At 32.4% G+C, this 22806-nt stretch overlaps 1 protein-coding gene and 1 long non-coding RNA gene across 2 annotated transcripts in view; both read left to right on the plus strand.

Moving 5' to 3' along the window:
• Nucleotides 1-1121: 1121 nt before the first annotated feature.
• LOC132731730 (multiple epidermal growth factor-like domains protein 6) overlaps nt 1122-22806 on the plus strand; it is a gene marked incomplete at its 5' end in the record, with an annotated part of 44058 nt that continues 22373 nt past the window's right edge. Inside the window, 8 exons of the mRNA XM_060717959.1 lie at nt 1122-1334; nt 3928-4065; nt 8798-8935; nt 9807-9944; nt 10527-10664; nt 17078-17323; nt 17484-17621; nt 17919-18050. Of these exons, the coding sequence (XP_060573942.1) occupies nt 1122-1334; nt 3928-4065; nt 8798-8935; nt 9807-9944; nt 10527-10664; nt 17078-17323; nt 17484-17621; nt 17919-18050 (1281 nt within the window). The remainder of the gene's footprint in view (nt 1335-3927; nt 4066-8797; nt 8936-9806; nt 9945-10526; nt 10665-17077; nt 17324-17483; nt 17622-17918; nt 18051-22806) is intronic.
• LOC132731749 (uncharacterized) lies at nt 16277-18050 on the plus strand. Its single transcript, XR_009625924.1, has 4 exons — nt 16277-16414; nt 16691-17323; nt 17484-17621; nt 17919-18050. It is a non-coding gene; the product is annotated as an uncharacterized LOC132731749 (long non-coding RNA).

A 22806-nucleotide genomic window follows, 5' to 3' on the forward strand; every position in this document is an offset into this window, starting at 1 on the left:
TCTTTTTCTCCTTTCCATTTAAATTAAAAATATGAAAATATTAAAAAGAGAAAACCCAAAAATGATTTGTTTTTCCTTTTTCTGCTATTAAAAAATTAGGGTTTTCAAAAAACACTTTTTTTTAATATTTTAAACAATCTTGATATATCCTGAAAATAAAAACTCCTGAGGTAAGAAGCGTTTTATTAGTTGAAATTGTATGCCTAATGCCTATTTCGTTTTGTCGTTTCAACATCAGATATCTCCACTTTGCATGTTTTTATTTACGTGAAACTACTGGTGTGTAAATTTATAAACATGATTGTCACTTCCAATTTGATTTACCGTTCAAAAAACCAATATAAAGCTGCTAAGTATTATGTCAAAAGCCATACAATATAACGTCTAACTTGTTGACTTATTTTTTCAACATAGAACATTTGTTATTACTTTGGCACATAACTGACAATTGCTAATTCTGTTAACATTGTGTGTGTCTTTTAAGAAAACTCAATGTGAAAAGTCTAGATTGTAATTTTAAACTTTTTTAGTGTAAAACCTGAATTATACTTTAGGGTATTATCATACTATGATTTTAAAGCAAAGAAACCAAACATCGTTGAAAATGACAAAGAATTATGGAAGCATGTGGTTATAAAAATTTATTTTAAAAGTCCCTCCCCGCTTTTTAAAAAGGGTACTCAGATTTGTAATTTTGGTTCATCCTCGAAAGGGAGTAAAAATTTTTTCCGTGACTGAAAAAAAAACCTCTATATGGAGTCCAATGGGTTAGGATCATCATCCGTGGATAAAAATTAATTACAAAACTATGGACTAAAAATGGTAAGGTTAGTAGACAAAATCAATAAAGACTAATATATGTTTCTTTTTTAGGGCAATGTAGCTTTTAAACCCAAATAATTCGGGCAAAACTCTTTTGCGATGTACTAAATACACAAATTTTTATTTTAAATTTTTTTAACTATTAAAATGCGTGTCTTTAGAGGCGAAAATTTTGTTGCGCTTTTTCATTATCCCTCATGTACAGACTCAATCAAACCGAGTCTACAATTTTCATGCAATTTTGCAGTGTTCAGAGCTTCCAAGGAATCACTTTTTTCCAGATATTTATTCTATTTTAGGCTACGATGAACAATTGGAAAATGCAATTGTTTTGGCCAGCAATTCGTCTATAGATTTGAGCTCATCACAAATGATGCTCGTATACACAATTCCAACTATGTCCAATATGAGGCAATTTATCACTTATATCGGTCCTCTTATTGTACAAATTTTCAAAGTAGAGCTGAATCATAACATCTTGACGCTGTGTGAGTTCAAGTTATACGAAAAAGGTAAATATTTGATTAGAATAATACTCGTGGAATCAAACATTTAACTTAAATATTCAGCATATTTATCAGGATGCTTTGCAAGGGATCAGCAGATAATTATTTTTTCAAACGTGCGTTTATATTCATCTCCATCATGTATTCCAAGCTAGCTTTCTTATTTCAAAACCGATTTCTAAAGAGTGAAAGCATTGCAAAGAGTATGATTTTTTTCTTTCCCCGGTTACAACGGTTTAATTAAAAAAAAGCATTTTGTTTTAACATTTGAACCGCGGTTTTGAATCGGTGCAGATTTTCAGCTGAAAATTGATGTGGTGAGAAGTTTCCATGGCTTTTGTCATTTAATAGTTTATTAAAGGCCTTCCGCTGACATTTTTTGAACATTAATATGTACAATGACTTATCAATATTTTCAATTTTGCCGTTTTGCTATTTCTTTAAGGATTATATATTTCTCTATATTTTTGCATGTAACTCAAAATAAATTCACAACTCGCAGATTTGTAAAAATGTCTGGAACTCCTGTGAACGTTACCTTTGCCTTGGTGATTTTTATTCTCGTTTTCTATGATTAAAGCTCGACAATTTTTGATTTTATATAAAATATTTTTGAGGAATTTCTAATCTAGGCTTAATTGGATTTAAGTTGTTGGCTGAAATGCAAATCATTAAATGAATTGTTTCTTTACGTCGTCATGATGTTTTGAGTTGTTCGTGTGTAACGTGCTCCTGTATACTATACTTCAAATTTTATGCAGCTTAGAATTTTAACTTTGAAAGTCCTAATGATATGCTATGCATATATAGACTAGAATCTTAAATTTGTAACCATACATTTAAAGGTATTGCTAAAAAAGTTAAAGACATGTTAAAAAGCGAGTTTTCGGTGAAACGTATAAAACATTTAATAAATTGTGATATGTGACAATGTTTGTGAAATTGACTTGACCACATGTCTAAACTCATTGCAATTATTGCGAATAAAAATGTTTTGACATTTTATGTGCGCTTTTGTACGCCGAAAATGTATTACCCAATATAAAGAATTCTAACACGATGCACATTATGCACGGTGTAATCGATCAGGGTTGACTTCGATTAGTTCCCGTTGTTAAACTGATTTGGATTTTTTGCACCGGACTGATTCAATGGAAGTGAACCGAAGAGGTCAGAATAACTAACGACTCTCTGTAAAAATCAGTTTTCACCTGTTTTCATCAAATAGTATATGACACAACTATCATAACGGAACACTACAGTTGTCAGTTTATCTTCATACACCAATATTTTCAATTAACTGGTTTGCTTTGAAATGTTAAGACGATATTCTTCTAAAAGCAAAATATCAAAATTGACATTGTGTAAAGTCCTCGCATGAATTTCTGAATAAATTCTTTATAATTTGGATTTAGAGCGTAAGTATCTCTATATATGTTGAACGAAATTCAGACGCCAACAGAATAACGGAGTAGTTTTAAAACAAGTCATGTGACTTGAACAAACCCTGGAGGTAACAATAACAGATATTGTGGATATTGTATGATTGAAACAAGTCTATGTCGTTCATTTAACATGTTCTTTTAACATTTCCATTGTTCACTGTGACAACTTTTATCAAATCTTGATTCTCTTATCTGACCCACGTGTGTCAAGTTTTATTCATTATAAGGAGAAAAGATTTGTTCCTGTGACCTGTGTATTTATTTTGAGGACATTTATAGAATTATGAATGAAATAAATTTCACAAAGAAGAAATGAAAATTTTGCCTGTGTCTCTATTTGATATGAACCAATCCAGTGCCCTAATTATTTTCACGGTTTTTATAAAAACGCGTACTTCAAATTCGTTACTGAACAAAACATTTCACTTAAAACACTTGAATTGTTTCAATTATATAATCATGAAATACCTGAAGGATCAAACATAGTAATGACTAATTGGCAAGTTTATGCGCATGTTTATTATGCGTCACTACACGTAAAATTTGTTTTCATGATTCCAACTTAATAAAAACCCTTAAGTATCTTATATTCTTTAAACATTGAAATGTTCCGTGTAAGTAGAATATTTGAAAAATAACAGCTATACATGTGTTAATTTCCAATATTTTATCACCTCGTCAAGCTCCAAATCCATTTTATCTGAAATCAATCTTATGCTATAAATCCAAATTATTTCTGAAAGGGGAAATATTCCAAATCATCCAGGAACGATTTCATACAGTGCTATTCCCCTATCAAATACATAAAAACTGTCAAGTGCATTATTACACGTTATAAGCACAGCACAAAAAAACAAATGCCTGCTGCCCATATAACGTAAAAAAGGCATCATTAAACAAAATGATGTGAGGACGATTACCCTCTTCGCTCACTGTAGTACAGCATGTTTTCATCAATACTTTTTTTGCATGTTAGAATGGAAATAAATATTGATCTTTCTTGCATTGTTGTAATACAATAAAATTGTACATATATTTAGAAAATCACCTCGCAACATACAATTACGAATACATTTGTTTATCTAACCGTGAAAACCTTATGCTAATAATATCATTATTATTGTATAGGCTTTGCTTTTTTCTCAACTTTATAGAATGTGAAAATGGTTATTTTGGAAATAACTGCTCACATCATTGCCATTGCTTGGACAAGAAAGCATGTAACAATGTCATAGGTAAATGCCAGACAGATGAATGTTTGACTGGGTGGCAAGGAGAAGCTTGTGATACAGGTTGGTAATATATAATATGTAGATCTCATTCGTACTTCTCTGTCATCATATCTCATTAAATGTATTTTGTCGGCTCGTCACGGCGAGCCGGTATTACGTTAGGATTTTACTGAGAAACAACCTAAAACTCCGAATCCTTCCAAAAATGTAATCGAAGCTTGGCTTCCAGCTTTCTACAAAATTTATCTATCAGGGCTAGGATACAAAATTATTTAGCCAATCAATTTTGATCTTACATAGCGTCAAAAAACCTTCAATTTTCACGCCATTTTTAAAAAAGCAGCAAGTATTGCTTTGAGCGCAAAGATATAATGATGATTAAAATGTTTGTTTTCATGGATTCTTTTCAATAAATAATATTTACACTGACTTTTGATTTAGGGATTTCACCAGTCCTGTTTTCTCTGTAATAAGTTTTCGTTTGGTTAATTAACATTAACGACATCTGGTTCTGTGCATTTTTTTCTTTTTCCTTTTTTCCGGTCATTTCTTTCCGGTATTTAGTGTATGTATTTACTGGCCGGGATCCGGGACGCCCGGGATCCGCGATCGTATAAGATATAGAGGAAAAAACTAATAAACTATATTTGTGTTGATCATTGTCGTAATGAAAGGCCATTAAACGTTAAGTTTTTTATTGTATGTAATGAACGTTAATGAATTTAACTTAGGATATAGATATATTAAGAGTTATTTATTAACAAAATCACAATAATTATAATTATATGCCTAATTAATTAGAAAAATCAAAGACTATATTCTTGAATTGGTCAAATCCCGGGATCCCTATATGTTTTAATAAGATCCCAGCTTTTCTGAAAACAATATTCTTGAACTGGCCAATTCCTGGGATCTCTTTATATTTTAATACGATCCCGGCTTTTCTGAAAACTATATTCTTGAACTGGTCAATTTCCAGGATCCCATTTTTTTTAATAGAATCCCGACTTTTCTGGCTGAATTGATTGACAACTTGTGTTTACTTTAGGACTTGTGTCTGTCACTCATTCCAATACTAAATAACATATTTCAACTTTACTTCGTATAAAGAGACATCTTTATGAATTCTACTTATCTATTTTTTTTCTGGTCAAGGTCAACAGGCCATATACATGTAGTAAATGTGCATAGACATAGGGACTCTATTCTATCTGTTAACGTGCATCTTCATATATACTCATATTCCTCTTTGTTAAACTGAGAGAACTGGCTTCCATAACTTTATATGTCACTTTTATTTTGATGTTCGCTGAAGTCTCTTCAGCTAACAGAACTGTCATTTTTACATTTAGACACACCCCTGGAAAGAAATTACGAAGCGAGTCGCTACTAGCTTTTTTAAAAGCTAACCTTGTATTTATTTATATCTATATATATATATTTAAATCAATACACAAATCCATCAGAAAAAAATGACCAGTACATCGTAAGGTATTCTTTATTACAATGATAAAACTTGCTAATCATTAAAATTTACTGAATTGAAAATACTTTTTAAACATAGAAAACAGAATTCACAAAGAACGCCAAAAAATGCAATTTTAAAATGTTGCAGTTTAAGTTTGATTCGGTTTGATTAAAACCTTTTCATGGAAGAAAGTGATAATTGCAAGCTACTGTCCATGTTTCCAAGCTACGCCAAAGGCAGATGTCAACATTCTATATAAATCTGTAGAACCACGTGCAAATTATGATATGACGGTAATCGCATATCAATACGACATGTTAGTGTCATTCCATGAAAACGTCGTATAGTCCCCAAGTAAACATATGCGTAAACCCTGAATGAACGAGAAAACAATAAATGGAACTAAATAAATGGAATTTTGATTGATCGTAAGAGGGTATGAAGCCTGCATATCAAACAAGCTTTCATTAGCAAAATTTTAAAAGCAGGCAACATATCCTTAATGTTATTATACCATACGGAAGAAGGAGTAACACCCAACTAGAAAAAAATGTCAAATAGTGGCCTACGACTGTAAGAAAAATGATACTTATGATGAAACTATATAACAATGTTATCCTCAAAAATCGTTTACATATATTTTCATTTTATCATTTTTGTTCCATACTTATCTTCATCTACGAACAAATGATTCCTTTTTGTAACAGAATTTATGTACTCTTAGCTCCATATATTGCTAATATATATTTCTGGAGGTTCTAAATAAAGTGACTGACACTCCACTCCACCAAGGGGTCCTAATGCCTGCCTTACCCCACTTTCTTCGAAATCAATGTGTTTGTTAACCTACAGCATGATGTATTTCAGACGCCATACACTAGTTATTTGTCAGTGTTAACAATTTGTTGTGTAACGTTCAAGGTTTTTAGATCGCTATCATACATAATTTTTCTTACAATTTCCTGTTTCATGATTTGTTTTAAATGATTAGAAATGAATTTTCTATACAATATCGAGAAAAAAAAATCTGCTTTTCCTGTTTATGTCCCTCTACAATTGAATATACAGTTGATTGCATGGGGCATATTGGTACAAAGGCACCTGTACAATATTATTCAATTGTTTTATCTTCCATTATAAGACATCAGTTTCAAATTCAGCCAAAACAGTTTTGGCAACATTTTCAATTTTTCCGTGTTGGGCTTTCTTTAGGGATTCTGTATTTATCTATTTTTATGATCACATCCGTGTTATTTGTGCCGTGTGGCGGCTGTAAAAAGTCTCCCCGTACATTTAATCAATGATGTTATATTTTCGATCCTTGAAGATCGTTCAGCACGACATTATTGTTGTGCTTGTGGTATTTTTAGTTTTAACTTTTCGGCATTTTCTAGTTGGGTGGTTCCAATATTCCTACTTGAATAATGTTGAATCACCCTTAGGATATGTTGCCTGCTTTTTAAATTTGTCTTTTGACGTCTTATATGTGATATGCAGGCTTCATAACCTCAGATCCCCTTTCAAAATTCCATTTTATTTAGTTCCGCCCATTGTTTTCTCGTTTAGGGCACACGCTTTTTATTACTTGGGGGCCATACGCCGCTTTTCATGGAATGGCACGGAAGTGTCACATTGAAGGTTCCATGATAACTGCCGTATGAACACATCTGCGGATGTTTCTAAATTCAAAATTTTACTATGTCATGTTTAAATGTTGAATTCTGCTTAAGCCTGTGCTAGGGGGCGTGGACGGTAACTTGCACTTTCCAGTACCGTCCATGAACAGGCTCAATCAAACCGAGCCTGCAACATTTTCAATTTTGCCGTGTTGGGCTTTCTTTAGGGATTCTGTATTTATCTATTTTTTTGGTTTGATGCATTGTGTTTATAAAAAACGTAACATATATTTCTATTTGCCCCTTGATTTTGGAATAGCGGCAACATATAGGTATCATTTCTTTTGCGTCTGTCTGTCCGTTGCCCTGCTGCTACACAGTTGCTGCTACATGCTACAAAGTAGCCACGATATAAAGTGATTACTTCTCCATCTGTTTGTCTGTCTGTCAGTCAGTCACAAGACTTGTCCGGACTATTAAAAAACAACTGGTGCAATTTCATTCCGAATTTTACCGAATTCTACTAAGCAATCGCCTCTCATATAACCAATCATTGCAAAAGCATATTAATTAGACATGAAGTGCCCAAGAGAATTAATGTTCATTTTGTCATTTGCACATTGTGATTTTTCTTCAGTTTGATGAATTTCCTTTTCAGGCTCTTTTAACTTTTTTGTTATGTACGACTTTCTTTTTTGTAGTCAATGCCCCTCTTTGTGAGAGTATTTTTATACATATTCTATATTTACCAAGATCAGTATCACGATAACCAAGCCAAAAACTCGTTCTCATATTATTAGTGTTAACATATCTACTTTGTCTCTTTAAATACTAACGTCTTTATACCATATATCGTTTTAAGAAGCATCTGCTCTTCGGGGCGATAAAATACCGTACGGGTAGCTCTCAAAACTCCTTGACATTAGATGCGACATAGTTATCTCCATTCACGTCATTCTGACCTCTACTACAAGACTTCAATCCTGGTTTATTCAATCTCACTAGCTTCAAATTTAGAAGATTAAAACTTAATATTGAACAATTGCATTAAAAGGATCTGTTAAATACAAGTTTAAAACATTCAATTGATTAAGCAGATATTTTTAGAAGGTGAATCAAACACTGACATAAAACTGTGAAAGGATACTTTTAAAAGACATTAAGAGATTACAGGGTCTACCCTAAAACATGTACAATTAAAATATATATACATACTTTATTTTCACAATTAGTGCTCAGAAAACAAAATGAACATTTATCTTAATATCCGACAACAATTTTCACGGTGATATTTTCACCTCGGCAGAATGTCGAACCAACGATCTTGGATTTCAAATATATCTTACCATCTCTTGAGATAAGTGGGACAGTTTCCTATCAATGAAGATAAGGGCACGGTTCGTCGTATTGGATTGTTATTTGTCAAAAATACCAGTCGCCCATTTTCATAGTTTTTATATTAGTATATTATTAGCAAATTATTGCTTTTGATAAACGGTTTGTTAAACTCTAATGCTATTTTTATCTTATATAATAATTATATGTATAAAATCATGAAAAAGACCTATGTGATCGAACAGAAACGTTTTTTGTATCGAATTTGTCTTTCTTTTATTATTTTCCCAACTACAGATTGTACATGTATTACAATCCGGTAAAAAAAGATGTTTCATAATATACATTCAAATTTCTAACATGTAAATTTTAGTTTGTGATGTTCGTACATTTGGTGATGGATGTAAAAACACATGCAACTGTTTTAATGGTGCCTCATGTGACAATGTTATTGGAACATGTTTCTCGGGAAAATGTGAACCTGGATGGCTTCTACCGACATGTAGCCAAAGTATGAGTTATATATACATGTGAAATTATATATGTTTTATATACAAACGAGGTTGTACGCACGCCTAAAATGGCTGCGAGGAATGGTCAGCTGTACACTGCATTCCATGAACGTAGAGTGCTGACACGCTCTTAATGGTTTATCTTAATGTCTGATGATCACTATTAAACACTACATAAATCAAACATAATAAACTAATAAGAAAATATTGTATATAATGCGTTTAAGACATCAGACCCGTAGCCAAATCGAACCAAAATAAAAAAGCAAACGTTTAACCTCGATTAACTTTAAAGGCGGTTATAAAAGTTTTGGATCGCACAGCACTATCGCAGTCATCTCAAAGGATAATAAAAATAAAACATTTAAAAACAGATATATATTCAAAATTCCATTGAACTTGTTTTCTAGTTCGTAAAGGTAAACAATGGATAGATTGAAAATTTCAGACATTTTATACAATGTAATGTTAACTGGAAACAATATAAAGTCTTGGTAAACTGTCCTTATTACATAAAATAAGACAGTTGTACAGTCTATTATTTGTATGAGAATCCCTAAAGAAAGCCGAAAACGGCAAAAGTGTTTGTTTTTTTAAGTTTCTTCACAAAAACGTAAGATTTCTCACAAATTAAGTTGTTATCAATTCGTTGTCGTTCAGATATCTATTTATGTTCATAAATATATTGTCGTACAACTTAAAACTAATCGAGTATTCGTATATTTGTACCAAGCAAACCTATTTTTTAGGTTTGAACTAGAATTTTAAATGACAAAAGATGAACAAGTTTGAAATGGACGACAATTATTGATATCAGATCAAGGAGTTCATTTTTATAATTACTTCTTTTTTTATTTATCTACAAACCAGCATGTCAACTTCACAATTTTGGAGATGATTGTAAGAGCACGTGTCATTGTATCAACAAGACAGCTTGTGACCATTCTAGTGGGCATTGTGAGAAAGAATTGTGTGATCCCGGATGGCTATTACCCACGTGTAGCAAAGGTATAATTCTTTTTATTTTGGATATTTCGATGCCACCATAAATATGTCCAGGAAATGATACTTGATTCTGACATGCTTTGAATTCCGACAGGGATATGTAATAATTACATGTTAAATCTCTGACAAGCTTGCTGGTAATCCGTAGTCCCACTCAATCTTACAAGATACACACATGAATAGTTTATGCCAAAGGTAAACCGATGATCTCGCTGAAAGACCTTTATATTGTAAAATTTATTATGTAACACTAATGGAAACAATCTTTTTCAAAATAATTTATGTACGGACATGGCACATCGATGTCATGCCTGGTCAGGAATGTAAAGACTAGTATTAATTTAAGTACCTGTTCGGCAAATAGAATGAAAAGGATGTTGATTAGCTAACTGAAACAAAATGTTATGAGTACATGTCGAATGTAAAATTGTCGTATATTTTATCAATTTATTTAAGACATGTGAATTTTATTTGATTGAGTCCATTTTCTTTTGAGCAGTTATATAAAAAACATTATTAATACTATCAAACTACAAGTGTTAATCCCTGACCCTTACAATTGGCTATGCTTCATATCTATTTAAGAGTGCGGTCATCGTTCATTCGGTCAAAATTGTTCGTCAGTTTGCCATTGTATAAATGACACAAATTGCAATCCTGTTACTGGTGAATGTCATCTTGGTTTTTGTGATCCGGGATGGCAAACTTCGAGCTGTGATAAAAGTAAGCTATAAAACTAAACTAAATAAGGTGTGCTTTTTTTGCTGCATTTTGTATAGAACTTTTATCTTTTCTGCAACGTTTGGTATTACCAAAGTTAAACTTAACAATAGATTTAACTCTTTAGCGCAACACCTGTCAGCAACAACCACAATATTTATCTACAAAGGTTGTTGCTGTACAGATGTTTAATGTAATTGATAACATATGAAATAAGTTTATTGGTTGCTTACTTTAATTTCCTTAATATCAATACCCTTCTGACATTAACATTATTTTGAATACTTACTAATAGTTACCTATTAATCTGGCATTTTGATATGTTGTATCGTTTTTGTTTTTTGTTTTCTTTTATTAAAAATTGTAATAGACTTTTAGACATAATGTTTCCGTGTACTTTGCACTTTTATTATAAATCAGAACTTTTTCAACACGTATCAAGAACCTGTCATTGTTATACACACAATGTATTTTATATATTCTACGTACGATGCTCTTCGTTTGATTCGTCCGGGTTTTCTTATGACAGAAATTGAAATGGTATGAAAGACGCATCACTTATGTATACAAAAAGGTGATACGACGTTTATCTAATGTTATCAATATCAGAGATTAATATACTTTTTTACATGAAGTACAAATCAAAACGTATTTACTGAGCATTGTACATGTATGCGCATATCAACTGACATATCGACCATTTATATAAACCGTTTTATGTTTCATATTGTTATAACATTATGTTCATAACTCTTTCGTTAGGCATCTTTATCATTTACAACTATTATATTAAAGATCTTATCAGTAATTCCTTACATATTTTAGATACCTAGCATCTAAAACTGCACAATTTGATGCATTTGGATTTGCATACATTCACCCATTGAACCGAATTAATGTACAGATAATTTGATTATTTTAAGACATGTGTTACAAAATACAATATGAACAAATTATTACAAAATAAAATGAATCAATTAACACCCGTCCCGTTGACCTATAATTCACCTTAATGAAATAAATTCGGCATATGTGACAACATGCTATGACATATTGTAAGCTAAACGTGTGAAGCACATGATGAAAATAAAAATATACATGTATATATATTATATGTGCATGTATGTTAGTAATTAAAAAGAAAGTCTGAAATTTATGAATATAACAGAAATTGCCAAATAGTGGTGTCTCGCTGTTATCATTTTCAATTCTTTACTATGACACTGTGTGCATATTCTATGGTGTAATGTTTCATTTGTGTAACGTAACGTAACGGAAGTATATTGTTGAGCTAATGTTGATATCCGTTTTAAGATATTTTTAAGATGACATTGTTCAGATTTGAACTCTTGTTTGAATAGTCTATATGTTCTTAGTTATGGATAGAATTAGAACAATATTGTATTTTGTTACTAGAAATGGATAAATTATTTTTCTAGCTTGAAAATACCCCATAGGTAGCCTCTTGAATGGCCAGATGTCCGTAGCATGAAATTTTCTTGTTTTTAATTTGACCAATTATATACATGAACACAATGATGTCCACAAATTATACTAGTTACACAAAATGTTACCCTTACACGCATCAATATCAATTTACATTGAGGATTTTACCAAATTTATTGAAATAAATGTTCAAATATGTGATAAACCTCTGATGTTTGTCAAACATTATCATTTCTTTATACGTTCCTACTTTTACATTTAGTGTTTGAATATCATATTTATAATTTTTACTGGACTTATGTTTCTATATTATTTCACGGTATTCACGTGGTTATCAAACTGGCTGGATGAAATTCTCCAGGATTGGATGATTCTGTGGAAAAAATGCACGTGCTATTTTCGTTATAGAATTATGTACCGTTCTCGGCATAAAATGAAAGCGCAAAACAGTGCCGAAACCCATTCTAGTCGTCTCACATCAAAGGAGAGCTAACGTTGTCGTCTTTTTGAAATTTTGATATTTTGGGGTTGTCAAAATAGCGAAAACTATGTTCTATGTTTTATGTTCAAGGCATGTCACCAGGTCGTAAAAATGAAAAAAATATTTTGACGTATGAATAGACATTAATAGACATGCTGTATACAAATGCGGATCAAGAAGGGGAGGCACGCACATAACCCTAAGTGCCCGTGATTACATGTATCTGAAAAGTTTAATTAACTTACACATTACTTACATAAAATTAGGCAAATCGTTTATGAATGTCAGCTAACTGTATGTACATTGTATGTATCACGCAAACTTACTAGTTTATAAACAATTTTGTTCTTATAATTCATAAAAGTCTGTGAAAAACGAAATAGGGGAGGAAAGGTGTTGCATTCCTCGTTTAAGAGGTTTCACTTTATTAACATCTTATTTGGATAAAATTCCAAAGTCCTGTGGTCATACAAGGTTCTTTCACTACAGGCCTGTCTTATATTAAAGTGTATGATGGACTTTCACATTATTATTTGAATTTTACCTGTACTGTATTAAAAATACAGTACGATCATAACAATGGAATGATGTCATAGTAGTAATATAACAAGCTATTTATTATTTATATATGCTTTTTATACCTCAGGCTCATACAATAAAATTTCATTTAACCTCAAAGTACCTTAACATCGTTTCTTTATAGTTTCGTTTTTGGTCTTTTGTTCCTTCTTTTTCTCACCAGGACTACTTATATGTATGAATGTTCTATGTTATGCATTTTAATGTTTTTCTGTTTCTTAGCCTGCGATCAAAAATAACATAAATCTACCGTCGTTTTAACATTTCAAAATTTGCGCATAATACTGACAAACAAAATTTAAATAAATCGAAATGTCGCTAAATTTTAAAATATTTACTAATAAAACAGACAATCCACTTTTCCACAATCGGAATAAACATACATGATATTTTATTATACATGTATCACAAAATTCTTCCATACGAGTTTTGTATTGATTTCTGCTCTATATAATGCATTTTAATATTTTCTTTGTCTTAGCCTGCGATCACAACTCATTTGGTTTTAACTGCTCATCCACTTGTCATTGTCTAAATAATACAAATTGCAACAGTACTACCGGAGAATGTGATATTGGGCTATGCGATCCTGGTTGGAAAGGACCTAGCTGTGATCAAGGTATCTAAATCATTTCAAAATAGAGAAAAACAAAATCTCTAAAGAATGCCAAAATAGAAAAATGAAAATGTTGGAGACTCGGTCTGATTAGGCCTGGTCATGGACGGTACTGGAAAATGCATGTAACCGTCCACAGTCTCTAGCACCATCTGAAGCAGAACTAAACTTTTAAACATGACAATGTTTAAAATTAATTTCGAAACATCCAGATGTGTTCATACGGCGGTTATCATGAGGGGCTTTTTTTCAAAGTTTGCCTAAATTTTCTTTAAAGTAAATTGGTTAATCTTGTCAAATATTACATACCTTTTCCATGTAGTTTTGATTTTATTACACTATCAAAATATCTATACCGTATTTGTTATTGAATTAGGTATTTTAGCCAATAAATGCCAATATCTATTATATTATTAACATTTAAATAGAGAAAACAGAATCCCCAAAGAAAGCCCAACACTGTTAAATTGAAAATGTTGCAGGCTCGGTTTGATTGAGCCTGTTCATGGACGGTACTGTCAAGTGCAAATTACCGTACACGCCCCTAGCACCGGCTTAAGCAGATTTCAACATTCAACATGAACTGGTACAATTTTGAAATTTGAAACATCCGCAGATGTGTCCATATGGTTTTTATTTCCACGACGGATCTGAGACATACCTAAAATATCAAAATAAAAAAGGGAAAAACAAAAGTTGACTCTTCTTGGGTTTGAACCTATGCCTTTTAGTTTCAATGCAGTTGATAGTAATTCTAGCATGTCTAAAAACTCTTCAAAGCGGAGGGAGTTAAACGACTTTTAAAGTTTCATTTAAAGACTCGGAATCCCAGATATTAAGACGGCGTTTAAACATCAAAAAGTATTCTTTATTTGTGAGAATAACGTTAAGTGCAGTTAAGTGCAAATTTTAAAGTCTCAAATCTGGCTCTCAATGTCCCAGGCTTAAATCTTTCCCCTGTCTTGTTGATGCTTCCAGTAGTTTCTTTGGCGCTAATTCTAATTGTCTAATAGTTTCTTAAGATCTATCTTGGAATGTAGACCTACCTCTATATTTATACATTACTAAGTCTTTAGCTGATAATATCACTTTTTTAACATTTCTGCTGTCTTCGTGCCTTTACAGTAGTCAATCAGAAATGTAATTTAAATTTAAAGAATTTCTGAGGGTCACGTTTTGGCATTTGCACATAAATTGGATTATAGAATTCCAATATTACGCTTTGTTGATTTTACTTGATTATGACATCTTATTGCAAATAAAAAATGATTGCAAGTGACTATAGGTCATTCAACGATAGAAGTAATTAGAGTTGCTTATATCCTTTTTATACGCCCAGGTCGTATTAAGTTTCCGCCCGGGCGGGCAGGCGGCTGGCCGGGCGGCGTCCAGTTTTGTCTCCTACACCCATGGAGATATTTTAATGAAACTTCATACAAATGTTAACCACTATAAGAAAACGTGTCGTTCACATGAAACAGGCCTCTATGTCAAGGTCACACCTAGAGGTCATAGAAAAACACTTGTTCGGAGCAAATCTTCTACATGCAGAGAGGGATTTTAATATAACTTGGCACAAATGTTCACTATTGTGAGACGTGGCGTGCAAAATTAGGTCGCTGCAGCCTCGGTCAAGGCCACACATAGGGATCAAAGTTCAGAAAAAAATTAAATATGTGTATTGGGACAATTTAGTCATAATTAACTGAGGCATTGGAACACAAATGGTCATTATCATGACTACTGGTGTGAAACATGTAATTAAGGTTAATATATGCAAGGTCAAGGTTACTTAAGATGATTGTTAAAGTCACTAAAGATGATAAAATTAGAGATTTTGTCCAGGGCATATAACCTACAAATACAAAGGGATTCTAATGAAACCTCATACAAAGTTTCACCACTATGAGAAACCGTGTCGCGCGCATGAACCAGACCTCTAGGTCAAAGGTCAAGGTCACACTTAGAGGTCATAGAAAAACGCTTGTCCGGAGCAAAACTTCTACATGCATACAAGGATTTCAATATAACTTGGCACAAATGTTTACTATTGTAAGTCGGAATGTCGCGTGCGAAATTTAGGTCCCTGCGGCCAAGGTCAAGGTCACACAATGGGGTCAAATTTCAGATAAAAAAATCATAAGAGATAATAATTTATCCAGATATTTTAAGGATATTGCCCAGAGAATGTCTCCTAAACTTATATGCATATTTATAATGCCCACATTGTAATTATTAAGCTAGGCCATAGTTTATAACAAGTTTTCGTACACATACATATAAACATAAAATGAAATGTTGTAATTTAATTGAATTCAAATTATTACTTTTTTCTCACTATTTTATGAATGTAGTTTTGCAATACATGTAATTTATTGCTGGATTCTGTTTATATCTAACGTCCAGTTATTACTGAAAAAAAAATCAATTGTGTGAATATATGTACTGCATTTTTGAATAAAGAAGCAACAATTGTTTGATTATTTCAGTATGTGATAAGCGTGCCTTTGGATTTAATTGTTCATCAACCAACCTGCCATTGTCTTAACAATACAGATTGCAACAGTGCAACGGGGCGATGTTATTTCGAATTATGCGCCTTTGGTTGGCAAGGTCCAAGATGTGATGAAGGTATTATTGGATCAAAACAATTTAACTGCGAGAACTTTTTTGCTTTATTTCGCTTTTTCCAATCAAATGCAGATTTATTTCATTTATTTTAATTCGGGATAAATAAAAGATATGTTATTACACAATCAAAATGGTTACCAAACTTATTTCCATATAAACTTTCTAGTATATTATCAAAAATGAAATAACTTTTACGTACAAAATAGTAGTTTCATTGCAATAACTGACTAATATCAGTATAGGACATCGTTTCATAACAAATGTTGTTTCACGTAGAACAGAATATTTTGAGACATTTAGATGTGCAGACAGACATGTCATCAGCATTCCTTAACTGGACATCAAATCTCGCAATCGATGGAAACATTGGTCCAAAACCTGACGTTTGCAATTGCTGTAGCGGCACAATGAATATTCCCAAATATCCTGGTGGACAGTTGATTTGGGAAAACGGTATCCTATTAATAGTGTTACTGTGTTCAGTACAGATTCTGGTAAGTTGGAACGTGGTACGTCAGATATGCTTGATAGAAATATAACAATGAACATCATTTTAAATCATAAAAATTAAAATGATAATATTCTGTAAACATATATTTATAATGAACAGTCTTCTGTTTGATAAACATATACTATTCTAATTATATTCATTCTTTGATCTAGTTATTGTTTCCAATTCCGTGTCGTTTTATTGTTGCCTCATAGATCAGTTATATCAGCAACTCGCCGATGTTGAGCTATATCTTGCTAACGATACTGGACAACACTCGTTTCACCTGGTTGGAAATAGCACACGAAGGATTGATGGAAATAAACACGTCCTTACATTTTCAAATAAACTGACAAGATTCATTAAGATTCAGAGACCAGGTGTCCTTACACTGTGCGAAGTGATCGTATCTGAAGGGGGTGAGCATTTTTTGTCTACAATCGAATATATAAGTATAAATCATAGTACTCTAATTACTATTACCATTAAATGAATAATTAAAGCAATTACAATTTCTAGCTTTTTCTAATCAATTCATGTATAATATGTACAAAACATGTTCTATGTTTTGCTTTTTAGAATGTCAGGTGGGGACATTTGGTGAAGAATGCTCCGAGATATGTCACTGTGCTGATGAACGTGCATGTGATAAAACAAGTGGATATTGTCAGTCAGATGCATGTAAATCTGGTTGGATCGGTAAATCATGTAACCAAGGTAGGCTTACAAATGACTAGCGGTGTTAAAAAGTCTAGGTTAAATGTTTTATTCAATTAACAGAACCAAAACTTGTAAAAAAAAAACTCATTATACTATTTCTTCTATTTTGTGAAATTTAAGTATAGGAATTTTAAAATTCAGAAATAAGTACCATCAAAAGTACTTCTATGCATGTATGTATACATTCATTTAAAGCTTTGTTAAATTTAATGCATTACACACATATACACACTCTTTTTATTTACTTAATCAGGAAACAGTATTGATATATCTTTGACCTTTTCGTATATTTAGAATGTCCAAAGAACAGATTTGGTGACCGATGTAGTGAGACTTGTTTTTGTGCTGAAGGTACATGCACTACTAACTATGGGGTTTGTCAGAACGGTTGTCAACAAGGATACACTGGCTCTCTTTGCAATCAAGGTAATTTGATGTAATGTGCTTCTATCAAGAATAGACAACTAAACTCTTAAAAGATGGTTTTGCTTTTTTGTACTTAGAGGAAACCTTCGAAATAGATATGTTTGATCAATGAAATTGTTTGGTAACAAGATATTATATCTACTGTAAATTAACTCAAATCATTTATTTGTAAATAAAGGCCTCCGGCCCAAAATACATCATAAGGTATAACATATAATAAAATGTCAAGTAGTTGTATATTGTGAAACTTAAGTATCATCAATTATATTCATAAGTTGATAGATGTAAATAGATATATTTTTAACAATGTCAGGGTTTTGAGAAGACAAAAGAGCATAGAAATCTTGAAGTTCTGTTCCATGTATATACCAGCTAAATAAATATATTTGTCTAATAGTATCATATTTAACACATTTTTAAAAAGCATGGTACTCACAATCAATTACATTAGCATTATTAAACTGTTGGCAAAAGTTACATATACGATTTTCTTTTATAACATTATTATATCTACCTAATTCAATATTCAGCCTGTGATTTGAAAGGCGAAACTTTGACATAGCAATTCTATATTTTAACTGAATATCCATAGTTAAATATTTTTCAACAGTAAGTAGGCTTTTAAAGTTATTATAATGATCACATCTACTAGAGGATTCAAGAGCTGTTTGCCAGTCTAGTGTACAATAGTTAACAACTCTTTGTTTAAACATGGTAATAAAGGCAATGACATCACCAACATCTTGACTTATCCATATAAAACTGAATCCATATTTATACAAAAGTGTTCTAACTTTGGTTGCCCAGCAGTTTCTACCGGCATCATCTAGAGATTTTAACATGTTATAACATTGCTTTGGATATCTATGTGATGGCATGGTTAACAAATTACACCAATATCGAATACAATTTATAATATGTAGTACATAAAGGCAATCTACCACATTCACCAAGAACCATACATGTATTAGTAGTTCTACGTACATATAAAATACGTTTACAGAATTTATTATGAATAGATTCTATTGTATCTACATATTCATAGCCCCAAATTTGAGATGCATAACAAAGTATCGGTTTGACCATGGAATCAAAAACCTTAAAAGAATCAACAACAGAAAAATAACCAAAAGGTCTTTGATAAGCATTTATGGCAAAGAGAGCTCTTTGCGCCTGAGATATTAACTTAGAATGAGCGGATGACCATGACAATCTTGATGTAAGTAAGATACCCATGTACTTATAATGAGAGGTAATATTGATTTGTGTCCCACGATACGACCAGTGCTCATATCGACGAAGAGGACCTCCATTTCGAAAAACCGTAATTTCAGTCTTATCATATTTATTTCCATCCCAGTATCACAAACAAAAGAGATCAGTAATATTTATTTGCTGTTGAAGCTTAAATGCAGTTTCGGCACACCCTGCTACATCATCTGCAAACATCAAACAAAAAATATCTGGAATATCATTGTGATAAAAAATACCACTCTCACAATTTTCACGTAAAAGGACAGACAACTCATCTATAAAGAGATCAAAAATTGTCGAACTTGTTTTGTCCCCTTGGCGGGTGCCGATATTACACGAGAAAAAATCAGTGACATTGTTATTGAGTTTGACACATGATTCTAAATCGGTATAAAGAGACTTGAGAGTATTCATAAATTGACCGTGAATTCCCTTCTTCTCTAAAGAAACAAATAGTTTATTATGGTTAATTTTATCAAAAGCTTTGCGGAAATCGACGTAGATACAATAAAAACGACCACACGTTTTCGATAGATACTTCTGAACCATTGATTGTAAACAGAAAATATTATCAACAGCTGAATAACCCTTCCGAAAGCCTGCCTGGGATTCATCAATCTTATTATTTTCTTCAGCCCAATCGTATAACCGTTTATTAATGACACCCGAAAATATTTTATACATAGTATTTGTAATAGATATGCCCCTGTAATTTCCAGGAATGTTACTTGGTCCAGACTTGTAAACAGGAGTTATAGCAGACGACTTCCAAGATAATGGAATATTACCAGTTAAAATATATGATTAAACAATGCTAAAAATATTGGAGCTATATCATCCATAGTAGTCTTAAAAAATTCAGCCGGAATACCATCGATGCCACTACATTTACCAACAGATAAGTTTGCTATAGATCTGAGTACCTCATCTAAAGTAAATGGTTCATTAAGAACACTTGCAGAAGGGTCAATATAATTACCAGAAGGTTGATCAATAGCAACAGCATTTTCATCATAAAGAAGTCCTGCAAAGTATTGATACCACTCAGATGGGGAGATACTAATATCTAGAGTTCTTGAAGTTTTACCTCTCTTAAGAATTTTCCAAAAAGAACTTGGATCATTACTACTAGCAAGTAACATGTTTCTATTTGAAAATTGGTATTGCAAAAGCATAATCCGACAATAGTTCTTAAATTCATTGCGCTTATCTTTAAATATTCTGAAATCCCAGCCAGTGAATTAGATTCTCTAAATTTCCTTAGGCGCTCGATATTTATATATTTTAAGATTGTCGCAAGTAGAATTCCACCATGGAGGTTGTGAAGAGAAACGTCCGCTCATAATTTTTGACTAACATACACTGACCAGCTTCGTGGTATAATGAAGTAATTGCCTTAACACTTGTGTTAACCATCATTACAAACCGTATTACTCAAAGAATGAGATATTTTTGCAAAAGTACTTTTTAAAATTATCAATAAAAACTTAGCATGTGAGACTGATTCCATTTATACCTTTTAATGGGGAGTTAAAGTTTCAAACGTCATTACGCCACGCATATTAAGCACAGGCTTTTTTAATCAATGTTTAATTCACATGATATGGGGAAATGATCCGAATCATCTCTATCTAAGACACAGAAATTTCTAATGTAAGGAAATAAATTTTGAGGAGGCTATCATGGTCTACCAAACTAGCACCATCATTAGAAAAGGGAGGTAAAATTGCCATCAATATTCACCTTCAACCTTCCACTTCAAATATATGAATATCGAATAAACAACATAGATTAACTAAAAAAACTAGCCATAGTTATTTCCTCGTTTACTATCTTTACTGCGAACGTGGAGTGTTAAAATAAACTACCCATCATAAGAAACAGTACGCAAAAATATGAACAAATTATCATCAGGTATTTAATCTAAAAAAGTCTTGCACCTACTATTAAATCTCCAGCAATTCAAGACGTATTTGGGTTGTTCAGTAAATATGCATTCAATGTTTGAACTGCATTGAGAAAATACCATCTTTTTTTTGTTCTTTTATTCATCATAATAACGATGAAACCTTCTGGTGATATATATGTTATACATAATAATTCTTCACAGGAAACAATGTAGATAATTCAAATATATATAATACTACAAATTGTCATAAATTTATCATATAAGCGACCGAAAATAAATAATAGGTTTTTTAGTTTTTTGCAAAGATTACTTTTAATAAAACGCTAAACACCTCCGCTATTCTTATTGGAGTTTCGATTTCATATTACGAACAAAGTCAAAATGTAAGGCATAACAATTAATAAAATGTCAAATTCACCTTAAATTTACTCCATGTTTCACAAAGGACTATAATGTCATAATTACTTAAAAAAGAAATTAATTTACTAAATTGTCAATGAAAATTTATAAAGACCGCACACATTCCATGTGATAAAATTTACATCGGTTTTATTGTTTATTTGGGGCCTTGGCCGATTCCTAGAGGTCACGGTCATGTCGTCCGCTTCATGACCGGCTGTTGATTGGTTGAGTGATATACCTTCACTAGTTAAAAGTCTGTTACTCCACGCCCACGCGAAGATGTGATACTACTGTTGTAGTTATTTTGACCTTTGAGAGGCACGGGTATCTGCGTCATCATTTCCGCGACTAATGTCAATCGCTGCAACCCTTGTTTTTCGCGCCCAACACGACACGTGATCTTGAAACTACCAATCCGCTCGACTATTATTGTCTGTGTTGTATTTGTCACATGTCACCCGTCAACAATGGAGCTTTATCGAAGCGAAAGCAGTGATGCATATTTGCCCTGGTTCCTGGCCTCAACTAATGTTTTGGTCAGTTCTCGCCTGTGTATGTACACGTTCAGTGTAATTCTTCACGCAAACTGAATACTGCGATTGCGAGTTAAGACTTGACGAGCCGCAACGCAATACACATTCTCGGTCCTTGTATTTTGCTAAACTTAGCTATAATGGGGAACTATCCGATCGTCTACTGCCTACTCTTATGGGCCCTTTCAATTGTCAACATCTTTCCAATTCAGTTAGGTTAAGTGTATTTGGAAATAAAGTTTCGTACCTTCCGTTCACTTTCCTCCCAGCTCTCAGAAATACCGGCCTTCAACTACAAAATCGTTAAATTATTTCTACGTGAATGTCCTCGCGCCTGTCTAACTTCACAGACAGATTAAAAGTTCCGCTTCATACATACATTTTCTTGGCGTAACTTAACATTTTCACTTTTAAGCACGATTAACTGTTTTATTTATATCATCAATTTTGCTGTTAATGTTCGATAAATCAGTCTTCATCTCAGATTTCATTTCACGTAAAAAAAGCCATTACCTTCAGAATCATTTGCCTTGTTAGCCACGGGCTCGTGGTTGTACTTTGGGACGGGGGTGGTGGTGGCTGTGTTTTCTGTGGCGGATACTTCGGCAAAAGATAATATCCTTTGTTTCGTTGTTTGGGCGGTCCAGGGTTCAGCTCA

Source organism: Ruditapes philippinarum, unplaced genomic scaffold (genome assembly GCF_026571515.1).
Source record: "Ruditapes philippinarum isolate M1 unplaced genomic scaffold, ASM2657151v2 ctg2334_1_1_1_1, whole genome shotgun sequence".
Lineage (NCBI taxonomy): Eukaryota > Metazoa > Mollusca > Bivalvia > Venerida > Veneridae > Ruditapes > Ruditapes philippinarum.